Source organism: Aquarana catesbeiana, linkage group LG05 (assembly GCF_042186555.1).
Source record: "Aquarana catesbeiana isolate 2022-GZ linkage group LG05, ASM4218655v1, whole genome shotgun sequence".
Classification (NCBI taxonomy): Eukaryota; Metazoa; Chordata; class Amphibia; order Anura; family Ranidae; genus Aquarana; species Aquarana catesbeiana.
The window spans coordinates 459994877-460021068 of record NC_133328.1 but is presented as its reverse complement, the minus strand read 5'-3'; the positions used below and the strand labels follow the sequence as shown (position 1 = coordinate 460021068).

Sequence of the window (26192 nt, the reverse complement as noted above, 5' to 3'; positions counted from 1 at the left end):
TAGTGCAGAGTGTGGGACAGAGTATCTGTTGGAAACTCTTTCAAACATGGGATGATCATACTGACTTTGTGCGGAAAGTGTCCATGATGGAAATCAAATGAAGCACAATTGATGGGTACTTAACCTCTTAGCCTTTCTAGTACATTGCACTGGATCTTCTTCATGGGACACCACTTATAATTAGGAGAAAGCCTAGACTTTACACTAAATAACGTTTAGTACTTTGTTCTTATCGTAGTCTAGTTTGTAGAGGCAGATGTCTCAGCCAGAGCAATGGGTGGTGAGACATCTACCCAAACCTTTTATAACATATTAAGAGTTCCAGCCCTTCTCCAGTCTTTATTTTGACTCTTGAGATAGCTAGATGTGGTGTGCAGTCATTGAAAATCTTTTTCTCTGTAGAGGTTTTCAAACTTGGTGAAAGACTGCTCATAATTTCTGTAGGCAGCCATAGCTTCCTTCAGGTGACAACTGTACATTTTTTGGATTTCCTATCACTTTCTTTCTCCAGAAAAATAGAGAGAATTAATGTATCTAGCAGGGCCAAAAACAGCACTAAAAACCTAACTCCGGTTCTAAGCGTCCTGTAGTTTGGGATATATATATATATATATATATATATATATATATATATATATATATATATACATAGTTACATAGTAGGTGAGGTTGAAAAAAGACACAAGTCCATCAAGTCCAACCTATGTGTGTGAATATGTGTCAGTATTGCATTATATATCCCTGTATGTTGCGGTCATTCAGGTGCTTATCTAATAGTTTCTTGAAGCTATCAATGCTCCCCGCTGAGACCAACACCTGTGGAAGGGAATTCCACATCCTTGCCGCTCTTACAGTAAAGAACCCTCTACGTAGTTTAAGGTTAAACCTCTTTTCTTCTAATTTTAATGAGTGGCCACGAGTCTTGTTAAACTCTCTTCCGCGAAAAAGTTTTATCCCTATTGTGGGGTCACCAGTACAGTATTTGTAAATTGAAATCATATCCCCTCTCAAGCGTCTCTTCTCCAGAGAGAATAAGTTCAGTGCTCGCAACCTTTCCTCATAACTAAGATCCTCCAGACCATTTATTAGCTTTGTTGCCCTTCTTTTTACTCGCTCCATTTCCAGTACATCCTTCCTGAGGACTGGTGCCCAGAACTGGACAGCATACTCTGGACCAGAGCCTTGTAGAGCGGGAGAATTATCGTTTTATCTCTGGAGTTGATCCCCCTTTTAATGCATGCCAATATTCTGTTTGCTTTGCTGGGCCTATCATCTACTAGGACCCCCAGGTCCTTTTCCATCCTAGATTCCCCCAGAGGTTCTCAGCTATATATATAGTATTTTAAAGTAGAACTATAGCAAAACTTTTTTTTTTCATTTTGGATAGAGTAAGGGAGGGTTATAACCCCTGTAAGGTTTACTCTTGCCATCTTTGTCACATTGGGGAGATTTACCTTCACTTCTTGTCCCATGGGCAAAAAGGGAGGGGGTGGGTCGCGGCTAATTAAGGAAATCTTTTGGGTACCCCCAGGTGACAAGAACTAGTGTCACCATTAGAAGATTTTTCCTCTATTCTTTTTCTGGGGACAACCCACGATTTGGATTTCCTTTTACTTTCACTTTCAATGATAATGGTAAACAGAACAAATAAAGAGGGTGAATCTCTTTGACGGGGACACAGACAGCAATAAAAACTGACAGGTGTTCTAATCCCTCTCCACTCTATCCAAAACAAAAAAAAAGTTTTGCCTTTAGTTATACTTTACCTCCCCTGTCAGGATCCAAAGGATCTCCGAATTATAGGAGTCTCTTAGTTGGTTCTTTCACATTGGGCATGTTGCATTTGGGGTGTGTAATGCATTATAAATAGTTTTCATATCACTGGACAGAGTGTCACAGTTAGCATCTTTTCTTTGAATTTTTATAAATCTGTCCCTCTTCTTCAGTGCATCGCCAGCTGGATGTCTGTAAAACAGGGCAAACATAATAACAACAAAGCAATCAATCAGCTATTCTTTCTTGCAACAACATCTGTTTCAGGGAACAGAAAAAATGAATATTCAGTGAGCAGTTATGGAAAAGAGAAAAATTGAATATACTTTTCTTCTCTCATTTTTTTTTGTCTTTCTAGGGTGCAAATGGAAGAGACGCTCCTTTAAAGGAGATTAAAGTGAATAATGATCGGAGATTTGTGGCTGTGTTTAATGTGGTGAACACAACAAAGAGAGATGCTGGCAATTACCGTTGTATGATCCGAACTGAAGGAGGAGTCGCAGTCTCAAACTATGCAGAATTGGTTGTTAAAGGTACTTCACCTTGCAGTGTATATGTTATATTTAGCTGTTTCTTGTGAACATGCAGCTTATTTTGCTCTTAGAATGGTTCACCTTGGAAGAGTACAGAATAAAAGAGGCGTTTGCCTTATTTGCTTTATAAAAAGTTCAGAACATGGGGAACGTTGCTTTTTTTTGTAGATATGAACCACTTGAGGAATATTCAGCTTCATCTCCCTCTCCCTCATACTGTTTTTTACATCTGCAAGAAAACAAATAAAATATTTTCCATTGGGAACAATGGAAGAGAAAGAACAGCAGTACAACAGCAATCATAAATGTAACAGTACTTTGAAAAAAACATAATTTACATTTATCCATAGGAAGAGTTTCTGAGTGTCCCCAGTTACCCCAGAAAAATAAATGGAGATATTTAAAGTATACAGCATGCTGAATTATCTTCCTTTTATGTGTCTATAAATTATATATATATTTTTTTATTTCCACTTAAATCTGAAAAGGTGTTGTTATTACTTCATATTTGTTAGACTGTGGAGACAGAAATTCTGACACGTTCTCCACAGTTAAAATAAAATGAAAATTCAACATTTGATGGTAAATATTTAAAATCAGTCGCTGCTTACGTATGCCTGCCTTTTATTTTTAGATGTACTGTTCTGTAGAAAGAAAAAATTTCAACAAAATCCCGCTTTTATGAACTTTGGACAACAAGCTCGCTATTACACATAATGTTGTCTATGGAATGCATGCATGCTAGGAGATCATTAGTAATATTCAGTAGTGGCTCTGTTAAAGATCACAGCTCCAGAAAAGAAATTCCAAGTTATGTAACTTTACATCACATGGGCTTACTGGCAATTTTTGAGTGGCCTTATTTTTTCTTGGAATTAAAGCAGTCCTTTATGGAAATTCAAACATTTCACAAAGAAAGTACAACTATGCATTGTGCATATTATGGCATTTGTAAAATTATTGAAGGTTATCTCTGAGTAATTGTCAAAATTATTTACAAAGTACAAGATCATCAAAGCAAACAGGAAGTAGAATTATTTACATAGTGCAAGATTATCAAAGCAAACAGGAAGTAAGATTATTTACATAGTACAAGATCATCAAAGCAAACAGGAAGTGTTGCTTCTTATGTGACCAGTGACACCAGTACTTTCCATCAATGTGGGCAGAGTAGTAAAAGCTGAGCAGGTACCTAAAGCCTCGTACACACGGTTCGATCGTCGTATGACCGAGCGTCTGATTTTGTCAAAAGCGTGTGTGCAGGATTTTGTCTAGCATACTAACTATCTGTAAATTGTCGTTTGATAAACATCAACGTAGTGACATACTATGAGAGTATAAAGAGGAAGTTCATTTCTCGAACGCCACCCTTTGGGCCCCTTCTGCTAATTTTGTGTTAGTAGAAGTGTGGTGAGCTTTGATTCGCGATTTGTGTATTTTTTTTGATAATGTTTTGTTTTGTTATATTTTCCTTGTTTTTTTCTGCATGGAATGCACTTTTTTGTTAAGTTATTTTTGTTTGGATGGCAGATTGCATCTCTACTTTAACCACTTCCATACCGGGCCTATTCTAGCACTCATCTCCTACATGTAAAAATCATAATTTTTTTGCTTGAAAATTACTCAGAACCCCCAAACATTGTATATGTTTTTTTTATCGGACACCCTAGGGCAGTGATGGCGAACCTTGGCACCCCAGATGTTTTGGAACTACATTTCTCATGATGCTCAAATACACTGCAGAGTGCATGAGCATCATGGGATATACATTTGGGGTGCCAAGGTTCGCCATCACTGTCCTAGGGAATAAAATGGCAGTTGTTGCAACTTTTTATCTTGCACTGTATTTGATCAACAATTTTTCAAATGCTTTTTTTTGGAAAAAAAACAGTTTCATGAATTAAAAAACAACAAAATAGTAAAGTTAGCTCAGTTTTTTTGTATAATGTGAAAGATGATGTTATGCCGAGTAAATAGATACCCAACATTTAAAATTAAAACGCTTTAAAACTGTGCTCACTTATCAGTTTAGAGTTGCAGAGGAGGTCTAGTGCTAGAATTGTTGCTTGTGCTCTAACGCACACGGCGATACCTCACATGTGTGGTTTGAACGGCGTTTACATATGTGGGCAGGACTTACATGTGCGTTCGCTTCTGAGCACCAGCTACCCGGGACAGGGGCATTTTAAATACATTTTTTTTTTAACTTTTTTTTTTATTTTTACACTTTCTTTTTTTTTTTGATCACTTTTATTCCTATCACAAGGAATGTAAACATCCCTTGTAATAGGAATGGTTTGTGGCAGGTCCTGTTTATGGAGAGAGTCAATAAGACCCCACATCTCTCCTCCAGGCTGGAAAGCATGAGATCGAAAAAAAATCCACGATCTCATGCTTACCAGCCACGGTTGCGGCTTTGTTTACAACCGTGACCCGAACGTGACATCATAACGTTGTGTCCCCGGGCCCCCGATGGTCATAGAGATGACTGGTGACCATCTGATCACCGGAAGTCTCCATGGTCGTCATCCAGCGGTGGCCGATTCTTTCTCCGGGTCCCCGAGGGCATGGGAGAGCCCAGGGGAGCACCTGATGGTGATGCCCCCTCCCGTCGCCTGTAAGAATGATCAAACAACGGAACTGCCGTATGATCATTCTTATGGTGCACAGAATCGCCGGCTGCAAACAAGGATATCTGAATGATGCTTGTAGCTGCAGGCATCATTCAGATATTCCCACTGAAAAAAAAGACGTCATATGACGTCCTTGGGCTGGAAGTGGTTAATTTCTATTGTGTAGAATAATACTTGGCTATGTGTTTTTCTTCAAATGACAGTTTGAGAGTAGGCAGCTACATTAAAAACAACACAATGAAAAATTACCAAGGGACACCAATATAGTTGTATCTTTGATCTTAAAAACTCAGGGATAATGGTGTTGTGGTAACTTCCCCAAAAAATCAAACAACAACCATAATATTATTATTTATATCACTACAAAACAAATGCCTTTTAAAATACGTTTGGCATAACTACTGTACATCAGTATCACCAGCAAAGTAGCTTCATTGTTATCCCAGTAAAGAAGATGAGAATGTGCGCTGCATTTCGACATTTCATCAATTGCCTCGTCACGAATGTTAATTCTAGATTACGAACAGTAGTTTACAAGACCGAACTCTTCCGGGTCGTTCCTTGATTCCGATCATGCGTGTTTGTACTTTCGACTTTTGTGTAATGATGCCTGTACTGACCATCCGAAAATCAGACGTTGAGCTGTTGTTCGTCAAAAATTTACTAGTCTTCTCATCCAGGTTTTGTCTGACGAAAAAGTCAAATTGGCTGTTGAAAGCACCGTACTAATTATCCGAAAATCGGCAGACAGCTCGTCGTACAAATTTTTCCATCTGATTTCCGTATCGTGTGTACGGACCTTTAGTGTGCTTAGTGCAAAGTTTTAAGCTGCCTATTCACATTACAAGCGTGTTGTCCAATCTACCTTAATGCCACGTACACACGAGCGAACTTTACGGCAGACTTGGTCCGGAGGACCGGAGTCCGTCGGATAATTCGATCGTGTGTGGGCTCCAGCTGACTTTTTTTCCCCAAAAGTTCGACGGACCTAGAAATGAAACGTTTCAAATCTTTCCGACGGACTCGAGTCCGGTCGAAAAGTCCGCTCGTCTGTATGCTAGTCCGACGGACAAAAACCGATGCTAGGGCAGCTATTGGCTGCTGGCTATCAACATCCTTGTTTTTGTCCGGTCGTACGTCATCACGTACGAATCCGTCGGACTTTGGTTGATTGTGTGTAGCCAAGTCCGTTCATTCGGAAAGTCAGTCGAAAAGTCCGCCAGACCTAGTCCGTCAAAAAGTCCGCCCGTGTGTACGCGGCATTAGATCTACCAAAACTATATATTGTTTGGGCCTACCTAAATCATTCATTATTTTTTTTTTACTCAATTAAATCAAGCAGGTCTATGTACTACAAAGCTGTTTGTAGATCTAATGGGGGTTGTACAGTGAGAGTGCTATGTGTACAATAATACGTGAAATCTCAAACACATTGTGATATTAAGCAGCAAGCATAAAAGTGAAACTTTTTTTTACAGAACTTGCGCCTAAATTTGTTAACAACAAATGCTGTGCTAAAATTAGTTGTATAAATACAATTATAGTATAAAAAAATAATTGTTAAAACAATCTTCAAAAACAGTAATAAAAAACACTGCCTAACCTATATGTGCAAATTGTATCAAGTGCTCAAGTGTGAATGTGACTGACAGTCTTAAATTCTTTCCAACACACAAAAGCCCACAAATCCATGATAACCCCACAAAACAACAGTGTCCAAAACCATAGATCCTTGATTATTTAGTGCCTTCCACAAGTAATGCAACCAAATTTTATGTTTGTGTTCTACTGAGTACTTCCTCAACCCCTACCCAGATAGATAGCAAGGATAACTTTCCACAAATGTGTGGCAATGTTAACCTGCAGTACATTTTCACTGGCAAGTTGAACACTTGCACAGCACTTAAGGCACAAGTTCTAGTTGACACTTTTCCAATTTGTAGCAAATTTGTGTGGCAAGTCTCTAGCAATAGCAAAGTTGCAGTGGTGAGTCTACAGCAAGAGCTCTGCAAGTTATATTGACTATTGCACAATATAACTGAATAAACGGACAGGCAGTCCGTTTCCATCCAACCGCCCCATAGAGGACAGCAGGCTGTGTCTGTGTCCATTCTGCATAGAGAAGCGGACACAGACCTGTTACCTGCCTGCTCAGTGGGATCAGCGGACAGATCCCACGCTGATCAGGCGGATCCACTTGACGGAGTCCGCCCCGTCTGAAAGGGGCCTTTCAGGTAACATTACTTTTTATATACAAAGTTCATGGTGCATATAAATTATATACAGTACATAATGCTATATGTATAGACTGGCCAATTGAACCATTACCACATTCTCCGAATATTCAGAAAAAAACATAATCACAGTACTAACGAGATTACGAAGGTACCGCAATTGTCTTATCACTTACTGTACATTACTGGTGGCATTGTGAGTGATAAGACAATTCAGGTACCTTTAAACCTTATTAGTATTGTAATTACGTTTCCTTTTTCATGTATTCTGACATGCAATTCATGAGCATCAGAACATTAGCAGGGTCCTGCTAGGCACACATATAAAAAAGAGAGGCAATATTGTTTGGTTTTCACTTTAGGTTTAATGCCTTTTATAATATGAATTCCTACTAATTGCACAGCTACTGTAATCACCTGTATTCTTGTGTCAATTGAAACAATAAAATTGCTTCAACCCTTTCCCACTAATCCAGAACTAAAACAAAATGTGCCTGGAATTCATCAATTTTAAGTAGAACTTCAATCAAAAATAATAAAAAAAAAATAATAGCCCATTAAAGATTAACTGAAGGCAAAGCTTTTCTTTTTTTCATTTTGGATAGCATAAGGGAGAGTTAAAATCCCCATCAGTTTGTTTATTTTTTTATTTGCCATTTGGGTCCCATTGAGGAGACTTTCCTTCACTTCCTGTCCCATAGCCAAAACAGGAACTGAGAACAGGAAATCCCCGAGGTGGAGGGGGGGGGGGGATAATCCCAGTGGTGTATCACCAGGGTCACCAGAACTAATGCCCCCCTTGGAAGGGTTTTCCTCTATTAGTGTTCAGATGTTAACCCAAAATTTGAGATTTTCTTTTACTCTCACATTTGTTAATAAAGGTAAACATGACAAATAGAGATGGTAATTTGCCCTAACAGAGGCACAGACAGTAATAAAAATGACAGATGTTCTAATCCATCGCCACTCTAAGCAAAACTAAAAAACAAAAACTTTTGCCTGTAGTTAGACTTTTAACCACTTCCCGCCCGCCGGCTGTCAAATGACGGCTGGGCGGCGCAGGTCTCATTCTGGGTGGACTTCATATGACGGCCCTCCAGAACGACAGCTCTTGCACGCCCCCAGGTGCACGCATCGCGGCGATAGGTGGTGCGGCGTGTCAGTCTGACACACTGCTACACCAATCTTGGTAAAGAGCCTCTGACAGAGGCTGTTTACTATGTGATCAGCCGTGGCCAATCATGGCTGATCACGATGTAAACAGGAAGAGCCGTTGATCGGCTTTTCCTCACACGCATCTGAAAGACGCTAGTAGAGGAGAACCGATCGGCTGCCACGTATCAGTGCCCAGCAGTTCCCATCAGTACCATCTATTAGTGCCCATCGGTGCCCAGCGGTGCCGCCTATCAGTGCCACAAATAAGTACCCATCAGTGCAGCCTCTCAGTGCCCATAAGTGTCGCCCATGAGTGCCCATCAGTGCCGCCTATCAATGCCCATCAGTGCTGCATATCAATGCCACCCATCAGTGCTGCCTACCAGTGCCCATCAGTGCCACCTATCAGTGCCCATCGTCAGTGCCCGTCAGTGCCCATCAGTGCCATCTCATTGGTGCTGCCTTATCAGTGCCCGTCAGTGTCGCCTTATCAGTGCCCATCAGTGAAGGAGAAAACTTACTTATTTACAAAATTTTATAACAGAAACAAAAGAAAAACTTTTTTTCTTCAACATTTTAGGTCTTTTTTTATTTGTTTAGCAAAAAATAAAATACGCAGGGGTGATCAAATACCACCAAAAGAAAGCTCTATTTGTGGGAACAAAATGATAAAAATTCTGTTTGGGTACATTGTAGCATGACCGCGCAACTGTCATTTAAACAGCGACAGCGCTGACAGCTGAAACTTGGCTTGGCAGAAAGGGGGTGTAAGTGCCTGGTATTGAAGTAGTTAAGGACAAAAAAAAAAAATCAGCTCTTGTGCCTAAAGCAACCACAATCCAAAGTTGTGGCCCTCAATACTTTGTTTGTGCCAGTAGATGTCTTCAGTCTGATAGTCAGCATTATTAAGCCCATTCCTCTGAGCCCAGGTGGTCCGGGACGTGGACATTGAAATGAAAAGTAACACAGTGATAAGTTCATATCTCTGTCACTATACTTTCCCCTCCTATCAGCATGGTTCTTGTCAGCACATGAACTGATTGACAAGAGACTGATACCAAAAATACATTTAATTGTTTATTAATGATTACATAGCTGCATTAATTTGTGTTATTTATATCTGTCTAGCATTCAGCTTTAAAGAGGAAGTAAACCCTCCTGAAAAATAAAAACTAAACACACACCCTGCAAGAGAAAGGCATAATGAGCTAGCCTGCATAGCATACTAGCTCACTATGAATTACTTACCCGAGAACGAAGCCCCCGCAGCCGTCCTCATCTCCCCCTCAGGCTGTCGACATGTTTCCCGGGGCTTGCTTCCGGATATCACGGCTCCGGCGCTGTGATTGGCCGGAGCCGCGATGATGTCACTCCCGCGTATGCACGTGGGAGTCGCTGCGAACGGCACAGTACAACTGAAGCAACGGCACGCACGTGCCATTGCTTCAGTTGGCTTAAGTGCGCATGTGCCGCATGACGTCGGCACATGCAAATACAGGGATATCTCCTAAACCATGCAGGCTTTTAGTTTAAAGTTTAATGCTGCAGCAGCGCTTTTTTGGTGGTTTTAACCCTTTCTCGGCCGCTAGCAGGGGGGGGGGTAAAACCGCAGTGTCGAGTGGTGCAAAGGTGATAGAGACATATTCACACAAATGTAAGGCTGTGATCGCTGCAAAGTACAGCTGCTAAATACTAACTTAAAGTGGATGTATACTTATGCATTCAGTTATTTTCTGGGGGTTTTTTTGTCATTTATTTAAATCACTTTGCAGAGATGTGTTTTAACTTTTAAAAAAAAAAATGAATTAAATCAACCAAGATTTAGTGTTGTATGAGAAAAAAACATAAAACTTTTAAAGGGGTTCCAATGGGCACTGTATATGTCCTGTATGATTGTACACGGTACACATATGCCCCGTACACACGGTCGGACATTGATTGGACATTCCGACAAAAAAATCCTAGGATGTTGGCTCAAACTTGTCTTGCATACACACGGTCACACAAAGTTGTCGGAAAATCCGATCATTCTGAACGCGGTGACGTAAAACACGTACGTCGGGACTATAAACGGGGCAGTGGCCAATAGCTTTCATCTCTTTATTTATTCTGAGCATGCATGGCACTTTGTGCGTCGGATTTGTGTACACACGATCGGAAATTCCGACATTGGATTTTGTTGTCGGAAAATTTTATAGCAAGCTCTCAAACTTTGTGTGTCGGAAAATCCGATGGAAAATGTGTGATGGAGCCTACACACGGTCAGAATTTCCGACAACAAGGTCCTATCACACATTTTCCGTCGGAAAATCTGACCGTGTGTACGGGGCATAAGCGGTACGTTTAAAAAAAAAATCTGCAGAGCTATTTGACCTGTGAGACTGCACATTCATTCTGTGCAGATGGGGGGCAAAAAACAATATCATTGGGCTGTTTTCTCTCCAAGATGAATGTTTTTCATTTATACAGATTAGAGCAACCTGTGGTTCTCCAGCTGTTGCAGAACTGCAAATCCCATCATGCCTCTGCCTTTAGGAGTCATGCTTGTAATTGTTAGCCTTGCAATGCATCATGGGACTTGTAGTTCCACAGCAGCTTGAGGGCCGCAGGTTAAGCACCCATGGATTAGAGTGAATCAGAAAAATACCCCATTGTGGCCACTAGATGGAGCTGGCGATCAAAGTAAATAAATATAAATTTCCTATGATCATCAGCTCCATCTGATGGTCATAATAGGGTATATTCTTAATTCACTCTTTACTGCATGAATGAAAAATATTCAACATTCTACATATTCACTTGCAGTTGCAGTATGCCTTTATCTATTTAGGAACCTTCTGGCTTTATAGATATGCATCCTTGACAATGTAATACTTTGTCTTGACTAGCATATTCAGAGTACCAATTATTCTTTTATAAATTACTTGCTTGTTTTGACAGATTTTAAGTGGGCATGTATATAAGTTTGTGGAATTCACAGTTGTTTGGAGTCTACATTGTGAATTTAGCTTCAAATTTATACAAAAGAGAATTTGCTGTTTCGACGTGGAGACCATCGGTGATAAACAAATATCCTATTATGAACTGCTTAATTCAGAGCTTTTTTATTCAGTAGCTGGTAAACTAAATAAAAAAGGGAAGGAAGGTTTCATTACTAATATTTATAACACCCTTACTATCTAATAACGACACATCAGTGGCAATAGCAAATTGTGCTCTACATCAGAGAATTGTGAAAAGGTTATTGTTTTGCTGACTTTGCACTTCAGCAAGTCTCTGACTTAAAAAATAAATGGAGATAGAGCAGTGGAAGGTCAGAAGTGTTACAGAGACTGTCCAGAGATTTAGTCAATGAGAAGATAACATCCTTAGGGTACTCAATCCAGAGGCCTGGTGTTCTAATTGTCTTTAATTATAGTTTTACTGATATTGTGAAACAGGCCTGTTCAGTTAGTTACATGGGGAACTGGGGGCGGCATTATTATGGAGTGCTGAGCTAAAACCAAAAAAGTTTGCTTGCAGTGTTTTTCTTTTCCATAAATGAATTCACTTTCAAATGGCTTTGAATTTGCTAGAAAACATGTCTACACCAGGAAAAGTCATTTCCCTAGATAGTCCCCTCCCTCTTTGCACATCAAAGCCTTCTCCTCTTCTGGGAGTGTCTAATTAAAGAAAATCTATGGTTACAGCATATGTTTTCATTTTGTAACATCAGCTTTGTAAAACAAATACAAGCAATGTTTATTTTTGACAATGCAATATAGTTTTACTTGAAAACCCTCCTTTCATGTTGTGAGTTGCAGCTTTTCCTCTGCTGTTTACTTTACATTTGAAGGACTACATATCCCATGGTACCTCGCTGCCTGCAAAAAGTGATTCCTGTACTGACTCCACTCCTCCTCTCAGCACCTCTGTAGTTTAAATGGCAGGCTCTGTGAAACACAGCAGTGCACACACATGTTAAAGAATTCAAGGAAGTAGAGTAAATGTGTGGAGATCTTCACAACGTAAGTTTACAAACTTCAATCAAAGCATGCTAGAAATAATGGAAATACAAAGTTGAAACAAATATAGGATTTTACAATTGGCCATAGATACGTTTTCATATTTGTGCCGACCAAGCTCCTTTGCCCATTCCTTCACCTTCCTACAAATCCTTTTATGTATAGGGGAGTATTATAGAGTGTCACTTGAGTGACAGCTCTGATTCTGCTGGGGGTACTGTCCTCACATCCAAGATGGTGGAGCCTAGCAGCAGCATCGGGACTTTTGGATGTCTACACAATGGCTGTTTTTATAGGTAAATAGTATGCAAAAATAAATTTAATGCACATATATTGGGAAGATTTCTGTTGAAATGAGAGGTCTGGCATCACGGCCTGCTTAAAGTAATAGTCTACTTAACCTTTCGTTGACCGCCCTATAGCACTTTTACTGCTATAGGGCAGCAGCCGTGCACAGGATCACATATATATATATATACGTAATCCTGCACTTCCGCCTCCATGAGGCGCACGTGTGCCGCCGGTTGGCCATTCCTGTTGTGATAACTCACAGCAGAAACCGATCAGCGGGGGCCCAGCCCTCAATGTTCTCAGAAGTTACACAGAGAACTGAGATATGCCTATGTAAACAAGACATATCTCAGTTCTGACCGGGGGGGAGGGGGTGTTTTCTGTATCTCTTTCCCTAGTGTAAGCAGCACACAGTGTACAAAAACACTGGCTAGGCACACAGTGAACCCTTTGATTGCCCTAGATGTTTAACCACTTCCGAGCCAGTGTCATTAGTACAGTGACAGTGCATATTTTTGGCACTGATCACTGTACTAGTTTCCCGCAATGTGTCAAAGGTGTCAGCTAGTGTCCGATTGTTCGATGCAATATTTCAGTCCCGCTATAACTCGCTGATCGCTGCCATTGCTAAAATTAAAAAAAATCCATAAATATATCCCATAGTTTGTAGACTCTATACCACTTGCGTAAACCAAAAAATATATGTTGGTTGTGATTTTTTTTTACCAAAAATATGTAGCAGAATACATATTGGCCTAAATTGATGAAGAAATTTGATTTTTAAATTTTTTTTTATTAGATGTGTTTTATAGCAGAAAGTAAAAAAATATTATTTGTCATCAGTGCCACCTGTCAGTGCCCATTGGTGCCACCTGTCAGTGCCCATCTGTGTCCATCAGTGCCCACCTATCAGTGCCCATCAGTGACACCTATCAGTGCCACCCATAAGTACCCATCAGTGCCACCCATAAGTACCAATCAATGCCACCTACGAGTGCCCATCAGTGCCGCCTATGAGTGCCCATCGGTGCCACCTATGAGTGCCCATCAGTGCCGCTTACCAGTGCCACCTATCAGTGCTTATCAGTGCCGCCTATCAGTGCCCATCATCAGTGCCCGTCAGTGCCACCTCATTGGTGCCACCTCATCGGTGCCCATCAGTGCAGCCGTATCAGTGCCCGTCAGTGCAGCCATATCAGTGCCCATCATTGAAGAAGAAAACGTACTTATTTACAAAAAAATTTAACAGAAACAAAGAAAAACTTGTTTTTTTTCAAAATTTTCGGTCTTTTTTTATTTGTTGCGCAAAAAATAGAAACCGCAGAGGTGATCAAATACCACCAAAAGAAAGCTCTATTTGTGGGAACAAAATGATAATAAATTTGTTTGGGTACAGTGTTGTATGACCGCGCAATTGTCATTCAAATTGCAACAACTCTGAAAGCTGAAAATTGGCCTGGGCAGGAAGGTGTCTAAGTGCCTGGTATTGAAGTGGTTAATGAAGGGGAGAAAATCTTCCGGAAGTCAAGTGGTTAAAAGTGGTATTTTAGTTATAGTTATCTCTTGGATACTTCAACAGCCCATTTTCTATAATACATTTTTTTTTAATCCAACAAGTAGAATGGATTCCCCCTGGCATGCAAACCTAGGAACTGATGTGTAGAGATCCTACCAATAGAGTCCAGTATCTTCCAGAAACTGAAATAATCAGTTTTGGATGGACTGACACTTTTAGATTATGTAAGGAGAATATCTAGGGGAATAAACATATTCATATAACAGACCTCTCTCAGACTTATCATTTAATGAAAAGTAAGACTGAAGAAATATTGGACTGTGTACAATAAACACATGTTCATTGTTGGTTGGTTTGTAAGATGTCTTATAAAATAATGATTATAAGCTGACTGTAAGCCCAAAATCCTCATAATATAATTAACAAGTTGTTACAAAACACTATTTAGCTGAATTAACAGTTTTTCACTGCATCTTGCTGCTATGTTATTACATTTAAATATATGTTTAAGTGTAGTTTTTGCAGCGTTTCTGTACTTTGAAGTGTAATATATATTTCATTGTAAAAAATAATATAACAAACACAACAAAACTACAGTGGAACATATCAAAGCACGGCATAATATGGAGCAAATTTTGACTAGAGGCGTTTTTTTTTTTTTATAGATTTGGATAGGGTGGTAGGGTGGTGGACGGGTTGAACCCCTGTCAGGACTTTATTTCTTACCTCTCATATTGACCTGATTACCAACATCCATAAATTAAAGTGAAAATGAAAATAAAATCTTGGATTGCCGGAGCAAGCATAGACAGGAAATCTTCCAATGGGACAACTGTCTAAGTTTGTATATCCCTCAAATAAGATATTCTCTCACATCATGTTGCATTTACAAGACTGGAAGTGAAAAATCTCCCTAATAAAACACAGATGGCAAAAAAAACAAAAAAAAAGTGCAGTGAGAATTGAGCATTCAAATACCACAGATTGCTCAGTTCTCACACCTCCCTGAGCAGAGAGCTGGTGACTGTCAGTCACTGTTCTATGCTCTGCGCTCACTGGAACGCTGGGCTGTGGAGGGGTCGGGTGCAGCCGGCTCAGGCTCTCAGTGGCTCGCTGAGAGGCTGAGTCTGGTGCCGGTCCAGGCATGTGGGCGGATCAGGACTTCATTGTCACAATCTTGTCAGAGCCTAGACTGGCTCTGTGATGTCAGCCGACAGCGGGCTACAGCCTGCTGTCTGGTGAAAACGGGTCACAGGAGTGCAGAACAAACTTCTCCATAGGAAAACAAACTTTGCCTGTACTTCTTCTTTAATAACATCAATATAAACATTGTCAGCAGGAAGATTTATACTCAGCTCCTGTCCCCGTGACTGACATACAGGGCTTTTTGTGCAGAGGTGACATGGAAAGCAACATTGCTGAACCAGAAAATAAGTGTTTCACCTGCCTGGCTGTGACTCAAGAAAAATAAAAATGTCTTGGAAGGAAAACCAGTGGTGAAGATGTATGAATTTCAATTGTGTATTTTGCTTTCTTCCTGGAGTTTTGCTTTAGAGTGTATCTTACCCCAAATTAAATTTTTTCATGCATGCGTCTGTTTTTTTCTGCGGTTTTTATTTTTTGTGCTATAAACAAAAAAAGAGCGACAATTTTGAAAAAAACACAATATTTTGTACTTTTTGCTATAATAAATATCAGAATTTTTTTTTAAAAAAAGCAATTTTTTTCCTCAGTTTAGGCCGATATGTAGTCTTCTACATATTTTTTGGTAATAAAAATCACAATAAGCGTATATTGATGGGTTTGCGCAAAAGTTATAGCGTCTACAGAATAAGAGAAAGATTTATGGCATTTTTATTATTAGTTTTTTTTTACTAGTAATGGCGGTGATCAGCAATTGACTGCAACATTATGGCGGACACATCGGACACGTTTGACACATTTTTGGGGCCATTGGCATTTATACAGCAATCAGTGCTATAAAAATGTACTGATTACTATGTAAATGTCACTGGCAGGGAAGGGGTTAACAGTAGGGGGCGATCAAGGGTGTAACTGTGTAGGGAGTGATTCTAACTGTGGGGGATGGGACGGCCTTGGTGAGGAGAGTGATCGTTGTTCATACTTAGTATGAACAACAGATTGCTCTCCTCACCCCTGACAGCACGGAGATCTGTCTGTTTATGTGGACAGATCTCCATTGTGTCTCTGTGTGGAGCATTTGCGGGCCCGTGCATCGAAGTCACACCGCGGGCACACACGCGCCCCCTAGTGGTCAAAAGGTGAGCCAACGTATAGCTATGACAATTCGCCCAGGGGAGCCAACCTGCCGCAGTTTAGCTGGTCGGAAAATGGTTAAAGAAGCTGATCCATTGCAGTATAGTCAGTTTGTGTAGCTGGCATTACGTTTTGGAGGAAACAGGTCACTGTGCACACACATGGTGTGCCTGTATCCCTAGTAGTCAGTATAGCCAAAGATGTCCCCGCCTAGTCCTTCTGTGTTCATAAACAGAGGCTTTCTGGTCAGCTGCACCTGTTCATGCCTAGTACAGCATTCGGGTTGGCTAAATGAGCGTGATGCAATACTCAGGCCAACCGCCTACTATAGAGATATTGCCCCTTCCCAGGAGGAAGAAGAGCTTGAAGAGAGGCTGTGCAGTCACGTGATTGCCAAATAAAATCTAAAAATATGGTAGATGACCATTATTAATGTAAAAGTGTGTTCTATTATAGTTACCAAATACTATTTACTGTATTCCTATGTATTTCTGAGTCCAGCAATGATTCATAACTCAAATTCATAATTCAACGTTGATAACTATAGCATTGTTTCTACATAGCATATATGCCAACAGGAGCAGGAACTGTAACATCATGTTATTGACAGTTAAAAAAAAACAGTCGTCTCATTTAAAGGATTTTGGGGGCTACAGCTATTGCTGGTTATGAGTTTCATTGTGTTATCAGCACCTTCTGTGCATTTGAATCCTACATCATGGTATACAAGATCCAATTGTTCTTATGCTAGAAGAGATGTTGGCTGTTATTAAAATACATATGTGCAAAGGCAAGCAGCAGGGCAGTATTGATTCAATGCGTTTGGAAAAGCATATTAGACTCCTGCATATGGTTCACTGCTTAAACTTTTTCTAATATCAGTCTGGTCACAGGTGCATTATTAACCAGACAAAGAAAACTCTAATGGCCCTGTCTGAAAAGACATCCGATTATTGCAGGGTTCAACCTGCTTATTGAGTTCACACAAGGAGAAGCAAGGTGTCTTTCAGCTTTCAGATGTTGGTTTGCAGCATTTAACAGAGGGCATGTAGGGGAAGCCATCTGTAGCACCCATGACCCACTTCTTTTCAAAGCTTGCCTCCTTCTGCAAGAACTTAACTTTGTTGCTTGTGTGAAGAATTAAAAAAACAAAAACAAAACAAAAACTCTTACATTTATTCCGCAGCTTAGCCGTTTTCATTTTAAGGCAGCAGGAGGATTCAAGATTATATCAGAACACATTTTTAAAGCAGTCGAAGGCATTTAGGGAAATATTGGATTCTTATATGTTCTTTGAAATAGTAAGATCTGCAGTATTCTTTGTATTTTTGAAAGAAAGCGATTAAATGTATTCTTGTATTTGTTAAAGAACTGGGTAAGCCCTATTTAGTGATAAAATGTTTTACTTATCACAAACATGAAAAATATTATGACATTAAAAGATAAAGCTTCCGCTAGGACTGTGCTGCAGTATAATATCTTTCATTCTGCAGAAGTATTAGCAAAATGTCAGTGAAATTGTCCTCTAAAAACATTAAAGGACACACAGTCATAAGAAATACGGGAAAAGCTGTGCTTGGTTTTAAGCAAAAATAACATGTTGAGCAACAGGCCCATCTATTCCATTCATTTCTTGTCTGATAACACTTTATTAAATTGCTAGGTTGTGAAAATAGAAAACTTGATAGATAATTTCTCTTAATTTGCACTTATGTGCTTAATGTGCCTGTAGTATTTATGCTAGCATTTATTTGTATTATTTAAAGACATAATGGTATTTAACAAAGCCTTGGAACACCCTCTTGTAATTAACAAGCACATTTACGTTTCTGTTTGCTTCATTATTATGACGCTTAGAATTCTTTTGACACCCATAAAAAAGGCAAGCAAGAGGATATTGTTTGTTAAAACTAACAGATTGAAAAAGCAAAATAACGGTCTGTACTATAGTTTATTCCTGGCAGGCTTTCATAACAAGGCAATATATTAGTTTTTTAGCATTTTTAACCACTTGCTTACTGGGCACTTAAACCCCCCTCCTGCCCAGACCAATTTTCAGCTTTCAGCGCTGTCACACTTTGAATGACAATTGCGCGGTCATACAACACTGTACCCAAATGAAATTTTTATCATTTTTTTCCCACAAATAGAGCTTTCTTTTGGTGGTATTTAATCACAGCTGGGGTTTTTATTTTTTGCTAAACAAACAAAAAAAGATGGAAAATTTTGAAAAAAAAAAAATCATGTTTAATAGTTTGTTATAAAATTTTGCAAACAGGTAATTTTTCTCCTTCATTTATTATGCACTGATGAGGCGGCACTGGTGGGCACTGATAGGCTGCACTGATGGGCACGGATAGGCACAGTTAAGGCGGCACTGATAGGCACAGTTAAGGCGGCACTGATAGGCACAGTTAAGGCGGCACTGATGGGGACAGATAAGGCGGCACTGATGGGGACAGATAAGGCGGCACTGATGGGCATGGATGGGCGGCACGGATGGGCGGCACGGATGGGCGGCACGAATGGGTGGCACGGATAGGTGGCACGGATAGGTGGCACAGATAGGTGGCACAGATAGGTGGCACGGATGGGGGGCACCGATGGGCGGCACTGATGGGGGGCACTGATGGGTGGCACTGATGGGCAGTGATGGGCAGCACTGATGGGCACTTATGGGCACTGGTAGGTGACACTGATGGGCACTGATAGGTTGCACTGATGTGGGTGCTGATGGGTGGCACTGATGTGGGTGCTGATGGGTGGCACTGATGGGTGGCACTGATGGGTGGCACTGTGGGCACTGATGGATGGCACTGTGGGCACTGATGGGTGGCACTGTGGGCACTGATGGGTGGCGCTGATTGATGGCACTGTGGGCACTGATGGGTTAATCTGGTGGGCACTGGTAGACAGCACTGCTGCCTATTGCTTTGTCTTATAAGATCGCCGTGATCGGGACTTATGTCCCGATCACGGCCGCCGGTGATCGGGTTTTTTTTTTTCCTCCTCGCGCTGACAGCCGATTACTGGCTCTGTTTACATCACATGATCAGCTGTCATTGGCTGACAGCTGATCATGTGGTAAGGGGTTGGGACCAACCCCTTACTCTGATCTGTGATCAGGCGAGTCTCATAGACTCGCTGATCACCAAGCGCGCCGCGCGCGCCCTGCAGGGGACGCGCAGGCCGCTCGTGCACGGGACGACGTCAATAGACGTCGTCCCGGCAATTTAGATCCGCGCTGTTGCCGTCATTTGGCAATGGCCCGGATCTGAAGCGGTTAATGGGAGGGGTATTGTGAAAACTTTTCATTGTGCACAAGTAACGTAAACAGGACTCTTACGGACAGCCTAATGCCCTGTACACACGGTCGGACATTGATCGGACATTCCGACAACAAAATCCATGGATTTTTTTCCGACGGATGTTGGCTCAAACTTGTCTTGCATACACACGGTCACACAAAGTTGTCGGAAAATCCGATCGTTCTAAACGCGGTGATGTAATACACGTACATCAGGACTATAAACGGCCAATAGTTTTCGTCTCTTAATTTATTCTGAGCATGCGTGGCACTTTGTGCGTCGGATTTGTATACACACGATCGGAATTTCCGACAACAGATTTTGTCGTCGGAAAATTTTATCGCAAGCTCTCAAACTGTGTGTGTCGGAAATTCCGATGGAAATTGTGTGATGGAGCACACACATGGTCGGAATTTCTGAGAACTAGGTCCTGTCACACATTTTCCGTCGGAAAATCCAACCGTGTGTACAGGGCATAAGTTATAATCAGATTTGTTTAAAACACATCTTTATTTGGTCATTTAAAATGATATACCAATTAATTAAAAAAATATTTTGTGATGTTTCATTTGTATTCATAAAGTTTTCAATCAAAGAAATTGTTACAAAGCATACATCTGACATTACAGAAACATCTTAAGCAACCTTCATTTTGTCATATATTATCCATGCAATACATTACCCATTAAAAAATAAGTGTAGCGCTAATCAATTATATATAGAAAGTTTCATCCCAAAAATACATTCATCAAACGGTAAAATACACACATATGAATGTCTTGTGACAAAACAGTGAAAGAGTCATCATAATAATGCACCACATATAAAGTGCAGTGCAATTGTGCTCTTCATGTCTCAAGGCTTACCAGAATGGATTGACCCCCTGAGAAACAGTGGTCCAAAGCACTTAGGCCCCTTTCACACTGGGGCGCTTTGCAGGAGCTACAGCGCTAAAAATAGCACCTGCAAAGCGCCCTGAAACAGCCGCTGCTTTGTTTCCAGTGTGAAAGCCCTGAGCGGTGCGCTTGCAGGACGGGAAAAAAACTCATGCAAGCAGCATCTTTGGAGCGGTGAAGGAGCAGTGTATACACTGCTCCTTCACCGCTCCTGCCCATTGAAATCAGTGGGGCAGTGCGGCTATACTGCTGGGAAAGCGGCAGAGGCACTTTGTGGGCGGTTTTAACCCTTTTTGGGCCGCTAGCGGGGGTTAAAACTGCCCCGCTAGCGGCCGAATATCGCTGCTAAAACGACGGTAAAGCAGTGCTAAAGATAGCGCCGTTTTACTGCCAATGCTGCTCCCGTCCCAGTGTGAAAGGGGCCTTATAGTACTGTGGACCCTGGCAGCTCCTATTCCAACACTGCACAGAGAGTCACATCTCAAAATCCAACTGGGGTGAAAAACCTTGGTGTCCTCCTCTCCACTTTTCTGGCAGATTAGTTATCTCTAGCCTCCTTTGATCTGCTCCCAGGAATATTTTACAGCCTCATACCTTTAGAAAAAAAATATACTGTGAGGTTACAGAGGCTATAGAGAGGCTACAGATATCCTATGAAGCGTTACTGTGTCCTGAAGAAGTAAAATTAGTTTCACGAGAGAGTTTGCCTCGAGAGTTCACAGGATACCAATTGGTTATTTGGATGTTTATACATGGTACTATGTAATTGATCATTATATCCTGTTATGCTTTATGGAATTTTGTCCATGATTTTAATCTTTATATGTATAAAAAAATGTTTTTTTAAATTACTGTTTTGCTGATGTCTGGTGCAGTTCACAAAAGTCCCATGGGCAACTCTTTTGGTTGAAAGGTCTTACAACTAGGAACTGAACTGCACTTTAATTAATGGTACCCATACCTTTTTTTATATGTACTGTCTGGAAAAAAAACACCTTTAGTATTTTCATTAGGATCAGGGAGGAACTAACCAGGGATAAGCAAATTGACCATAACCTCCTCCTTGCCAAGCCTTCTTCCTGGAAGCCTGCTGAACCTTCAACACCCTGTCATCTGAAAAAAATAGATTTTTAGCTGTCTCTGATATATACAGTATATATATATATATATATATATATATATATATATATATATATATATATATATATACTATAGCTCTGTACTGACAGCACTGTGTTATCTACCTATTTTTAGTGCAGCAAGCAGAGTGGACCACATATATAAGCACATATTCTCATTTTGGTTCTCAAATAAAACTGAACTGGTTACTATGACTTTAATATACCACACAGTAACTTAGCTGTAGGAAATTTTTGTGTATGTAGACCAGTATTTCTTAAACTGAGGGTCAAAAATAAGTAAAATAAGTTGTGGACATTTTTTTGATGGGTCACCACATGACTGTGTGGTAAACGTAGCCTAATTTGTCTAAAACAAAAATCAGTGGGGAGTGATATGGCACACTAAGTTTCAAATCATATACTACTATGGTTGGAGATGTAACCTAAAAGCAAAACTGTAGTGTATCACAGAGAGTGTTCATTTCTGTGGCATGAAAATGTAATAAATATTCCCACCCTTGACATCAACACCCCACTCATAACCTGTGAAGCAGCTAAACAAATTTTGATTGACGGCATAGACACATATGGGGACTAAAGCATGGGGGCAGAAGTAATTACACATGCGATGTTGTGATATGAAGAGACCCCGGTGCTAGTTAAAATGTCAAAAAGAAAATGCAATGAAAATTTTCTTCGATCAAAGCTCACAGATATGAAAGCAATATGCATTCTGTTATGTGCCCATCTTTATCTGTCTTTGCTGATATTTTCATAATAATTCTCTTCTTGGGTCCCAGTACAGTGGCAGTCTTCATTTTTGGGTCATGAAATTAAAAAGTTTAGGAACCCCTGATTTAGACTAACAAATTACCTACTTGATGAAAATGTTCATTCCAGCTTATATCAATGTGCTTTTGTCAGGGCTGGCTCAGCCCTTCCTTCTCTGAGCTGGCCGCTCAGCTGTTGGCTAATTACCAGCTCTCATCTCTCTCCACGGTTAACCAGCTGTTGTGGATCTGCTTGTCAGTCCAGCCTACTTAAAGATCTCCAGCTCACTTCATTCCTGCCTTTGCCTTGGTCACATCACAAGAAACCATCTCCTGCATTCCTGTTTTAAGACTGGCTTTGCTGACATCCCTTCTGGCTCCTAATCCTGCTTGCTGTTCCTCTAATTGGATCCCTGACTTCTGGCCTGGCTGATTACCGATCTGGTTACTAAACACTGGCTTGGCTGATTACCCATCTGGTTACTGGACTCTGGCTTGGCTGACTCCCCGATCCGGTTACTGGACTCTGGCTATGCTTTGACTACGCTTACTCTATTTACCTTTTTATTTTTATTAATAAACAAGTGTGATTTTACTGTACTTCTGTCTCGGTCTGGTTCATGGTTTCTGACAGTAGGCGAAGGCCATGAATTCAAAAGATACAGTCAATAAACTTGTTGGTAATATTTTTTCCAGATTGGATGAGCAAGATCACCACATGGATCAGTTTGCCATGGCGTTACAAAAGCACGGCTCACCTGGAATCCCCCACTGTGGCTGCTCCGGTACAACCTGAGTTGCAGACCGTCCCTGCTGCTGCGCCAGTCTCTGTGCAGGCACCCGCCTTGAGTATTACCTCTATAAGAGGTATGTCTGGTTCTGCCAGCTTCCCCAGCGATTTGGGGGCGATCCAGTTCAATGCAGAGGGTGTCTCAACCAAGCTGAGATATACTTTGAGATGAGAGTTACCCTGAGTTTGTGGCTTCCTTTAAAGGGTATTTGATGTTCCTGCATGCTCCGCTTCTGGTGCCAAGTGCCTCATGTCCATCAAACAGAGTACGAGAACTGTTGCCGACTACGCCATTGAGTTCCGTACTCTGGCAGCAGAGGTTGCTTGGAGCAATGAGGCCCTCATGGCTGCTTTTTCTCATGGTCTCTCGGATTCCATCAAGGATGAGATAGCAGCCTGACATATACCCACTGAGCTGGAGAACTTGATCTCGTTTGCCATCCTCATTGACTCCAGACTCAGAAAAAGACTTTCTTTTAAGGAGCGCTTGCGGAAGCCTCCTGTACATTTGCCTCCGAGCTTTGCAGTCCCACCCGTGCCTCCCTCACATTCCATGCCTCCTGGTACCGAGTCGGTCAGTGAAGATGAACCCATGCACTTGGGCTTCACGCGTGTCTCTGCGGATGAGAGAGCCTTTAGGAGGAGGGAGAGATTGTGCCTTTATTGTGGTCAGGCAGTTTTGTCCTAACTGTCCTAGGAACACCTGAACCTTGAGGTCCTGTCATGGACAGACCTTAGGTGGTGTTGTGTAGTCCCCAGTTATCCAGAAGGATAAGCCCCTGGTTTCGGTCACCCTTTCTTGGGCTAAGGCATCTATCGAGATACAGGCTCTAATCGACTCTGGGCCTGCAGGCCTGTTCATTGATGCTGCTTTTGTATCAAAGCACTCGATTCCACTGTAGCTGCGTGACACTCCACTTGCCATTGAGGCTCTTGACGGGAGACCTCTTCAGCCCGCCCATATGACTCATGAGACAGTTTCATTGTCCATGGCCGTAGGGGCTCTTTACCATTGAGATAATCCAATTCCAAGTGATTTCCTCTCCGCTGGTTATTGGTTATCCTTGGTTACAGAGGCACAACCCCTCTTTTGATTGGCTCGGTGCTGAGGTTCTCTCCTGGTCACCACAATGCAGTGAAACATGCTTTCGGAAGGTGGCCAAGGTCCTGTGTACCTCACCTCCCTGCCAGAGGAGTACAGTGATTTTAGCAATGTCTTTGACAAAGGTCAAGCCGGTAGTTTGCCTCCACACCGGCCGTATGATTGCGCAATTGACCTTCAACCTGGTGCCACTCCCCCTCGTAGCCTGGTTTACCCTTTGTCGGTCTTGGAGGATAAAGCCATGGAGGAGTATGTTCCAGACGCACTTTCTCAGGGTTTCATCCACAAATCCTTGTCTCCTGCTGGTGCTGGTTTCTTCTTTGTGAAGAAGAGGAGCGATAAACTGAGACCTTGTATTTATTATAGGGGTCTCAATCATTTCACGATTAAGAATGCATACCCGATTCCATTGATTACAGAGTTATTTGACCGCCTCAAGGCAGCAACGGTTTTCACTAAGCTTGATCTGAGAGGGGCTTACAATCTCGTGAGGATTAAGGAGGGTGACGCGTGGAAAAATTGCGTTTAATACCAGAACAGGCCATTATGAGTATCTCGTAATTCCTTTTGGCCTTTGTAACGCCCCGACAGTTTTCCAGGATTTAATTAACGGTGTCCTCCGAGATTTGTTGCAGTTATGTGTGGTGGTTTATCTCGATGATATCCTCATATTTTCCAAGTCCCTGGAGAGCCACCACACAGATGTCTGTCATGTGCTTCAGAAATGAAGAGAGAATAATCTCTATTGTAAACTGGAGAAGTGTGAGTTCCATCGGGAACAGGTTAAATTTCTGTGCTATGTCATTTCCACTGCTGGTTTTTCGATGGACCCAGAGAAACTTTCGGCAGTCCTACAGTGGCCTCGACCCGTGGGATTATGTCCTCTGCAGCGTTTCCTGGGTTTTGCCAACTATTATCGGAAGTTTATTCATAACTTCTCGTCCCTGGTCAAGCCCCTGACCGATATGACCAGAAAGAACGGTAACCCACAGAGTTGGTCTCCGGAGTCCATTAAGGCCTTTGAAACTCTCAAGGATGCCTTTGTTTTTGCTCCTGTGTTGGCACATCCTGATACTACGTTACCTTTTATCCTTGAGGTTGATGCTTCCGAGACTGGTGTTGGCGCCCTCCTGTCTCAACATCATACCTCTGAGAGTGCTATGCATCCTTGTGGCTACTTTTCCAAGAAATTGTCACCTGCCGAGTGCAATTACGAGATTGGTGACAGAGAGCTGTTGGCAATCATTTTAGCCCTGAATGAATAGAGACATCTCCTCGAAGGTACCACTGTGCCGGTTCTCATTCTAACTGACCATAAGAATCTCACATTCTTGTCTGAGGCTAAAGGCCTCTCTCCCAGAAGGGCACGATGGGCTCTTTTCTTGTCAAGTTTCAATGACATTGTCTCATTATTAACCGGTACTAAGAATGTAAGGGCTGACGCCTTGTCACGACTAATTTTCCTCCACTTCCAAGTTGGAGTCGGTTCCGGTTTCTATGATTCCTCCTGATCGTATTCTGGGTACGGTTTGCACCAGTCTTACTTCTCCTTTTGGTGACAAAATTCGATGCTCCTCCTGAAAAACCTTGTGACCGCTGCTTTGTCCCAGAGTGTCTCCATACTGCCGTGCTCCAGACTTACCATTCTCCCAAGGCAGCTGGCCACCCTGGTAAGACTCGTTTGGGCCATTTCCAAACAATTCTGGTGGCCTAGTCTATGTGCTGATGTAACTGCCTTCATAGCTGCCTGTTCCGTGTGTGCTCAGAGTAAGACTCCACGACACCTTCC

The 26192-nt window shown here is 41.5% G+C and overlaps 1 protein-coding gene across 10 annotated transcripts in view; it reads left to right on the top strand.

The window, feature by feature from the left end:
• Window positions 1-26192, top strand: part of PTPRM (protein tyrosine phosphatase receptor type M) — a 1075005-nt gene that overhangs the window by 396143 nt on the left and 652670 nt on the right. For all 10 annotated transcript variants that reach the window (XM_073631370.1, XM_073631374.1, XM_073631369.1 and 7 more), the window contains exon 6: window positions 2132-2306. In XM_073631370.1, coding sequence (XP_073487471.1) covers window positions 2132-2306 — 175 coding nt within the window. The remainder of the gene's footprint in view (window positions 1-2131; window positions 2307-26192) is intronic.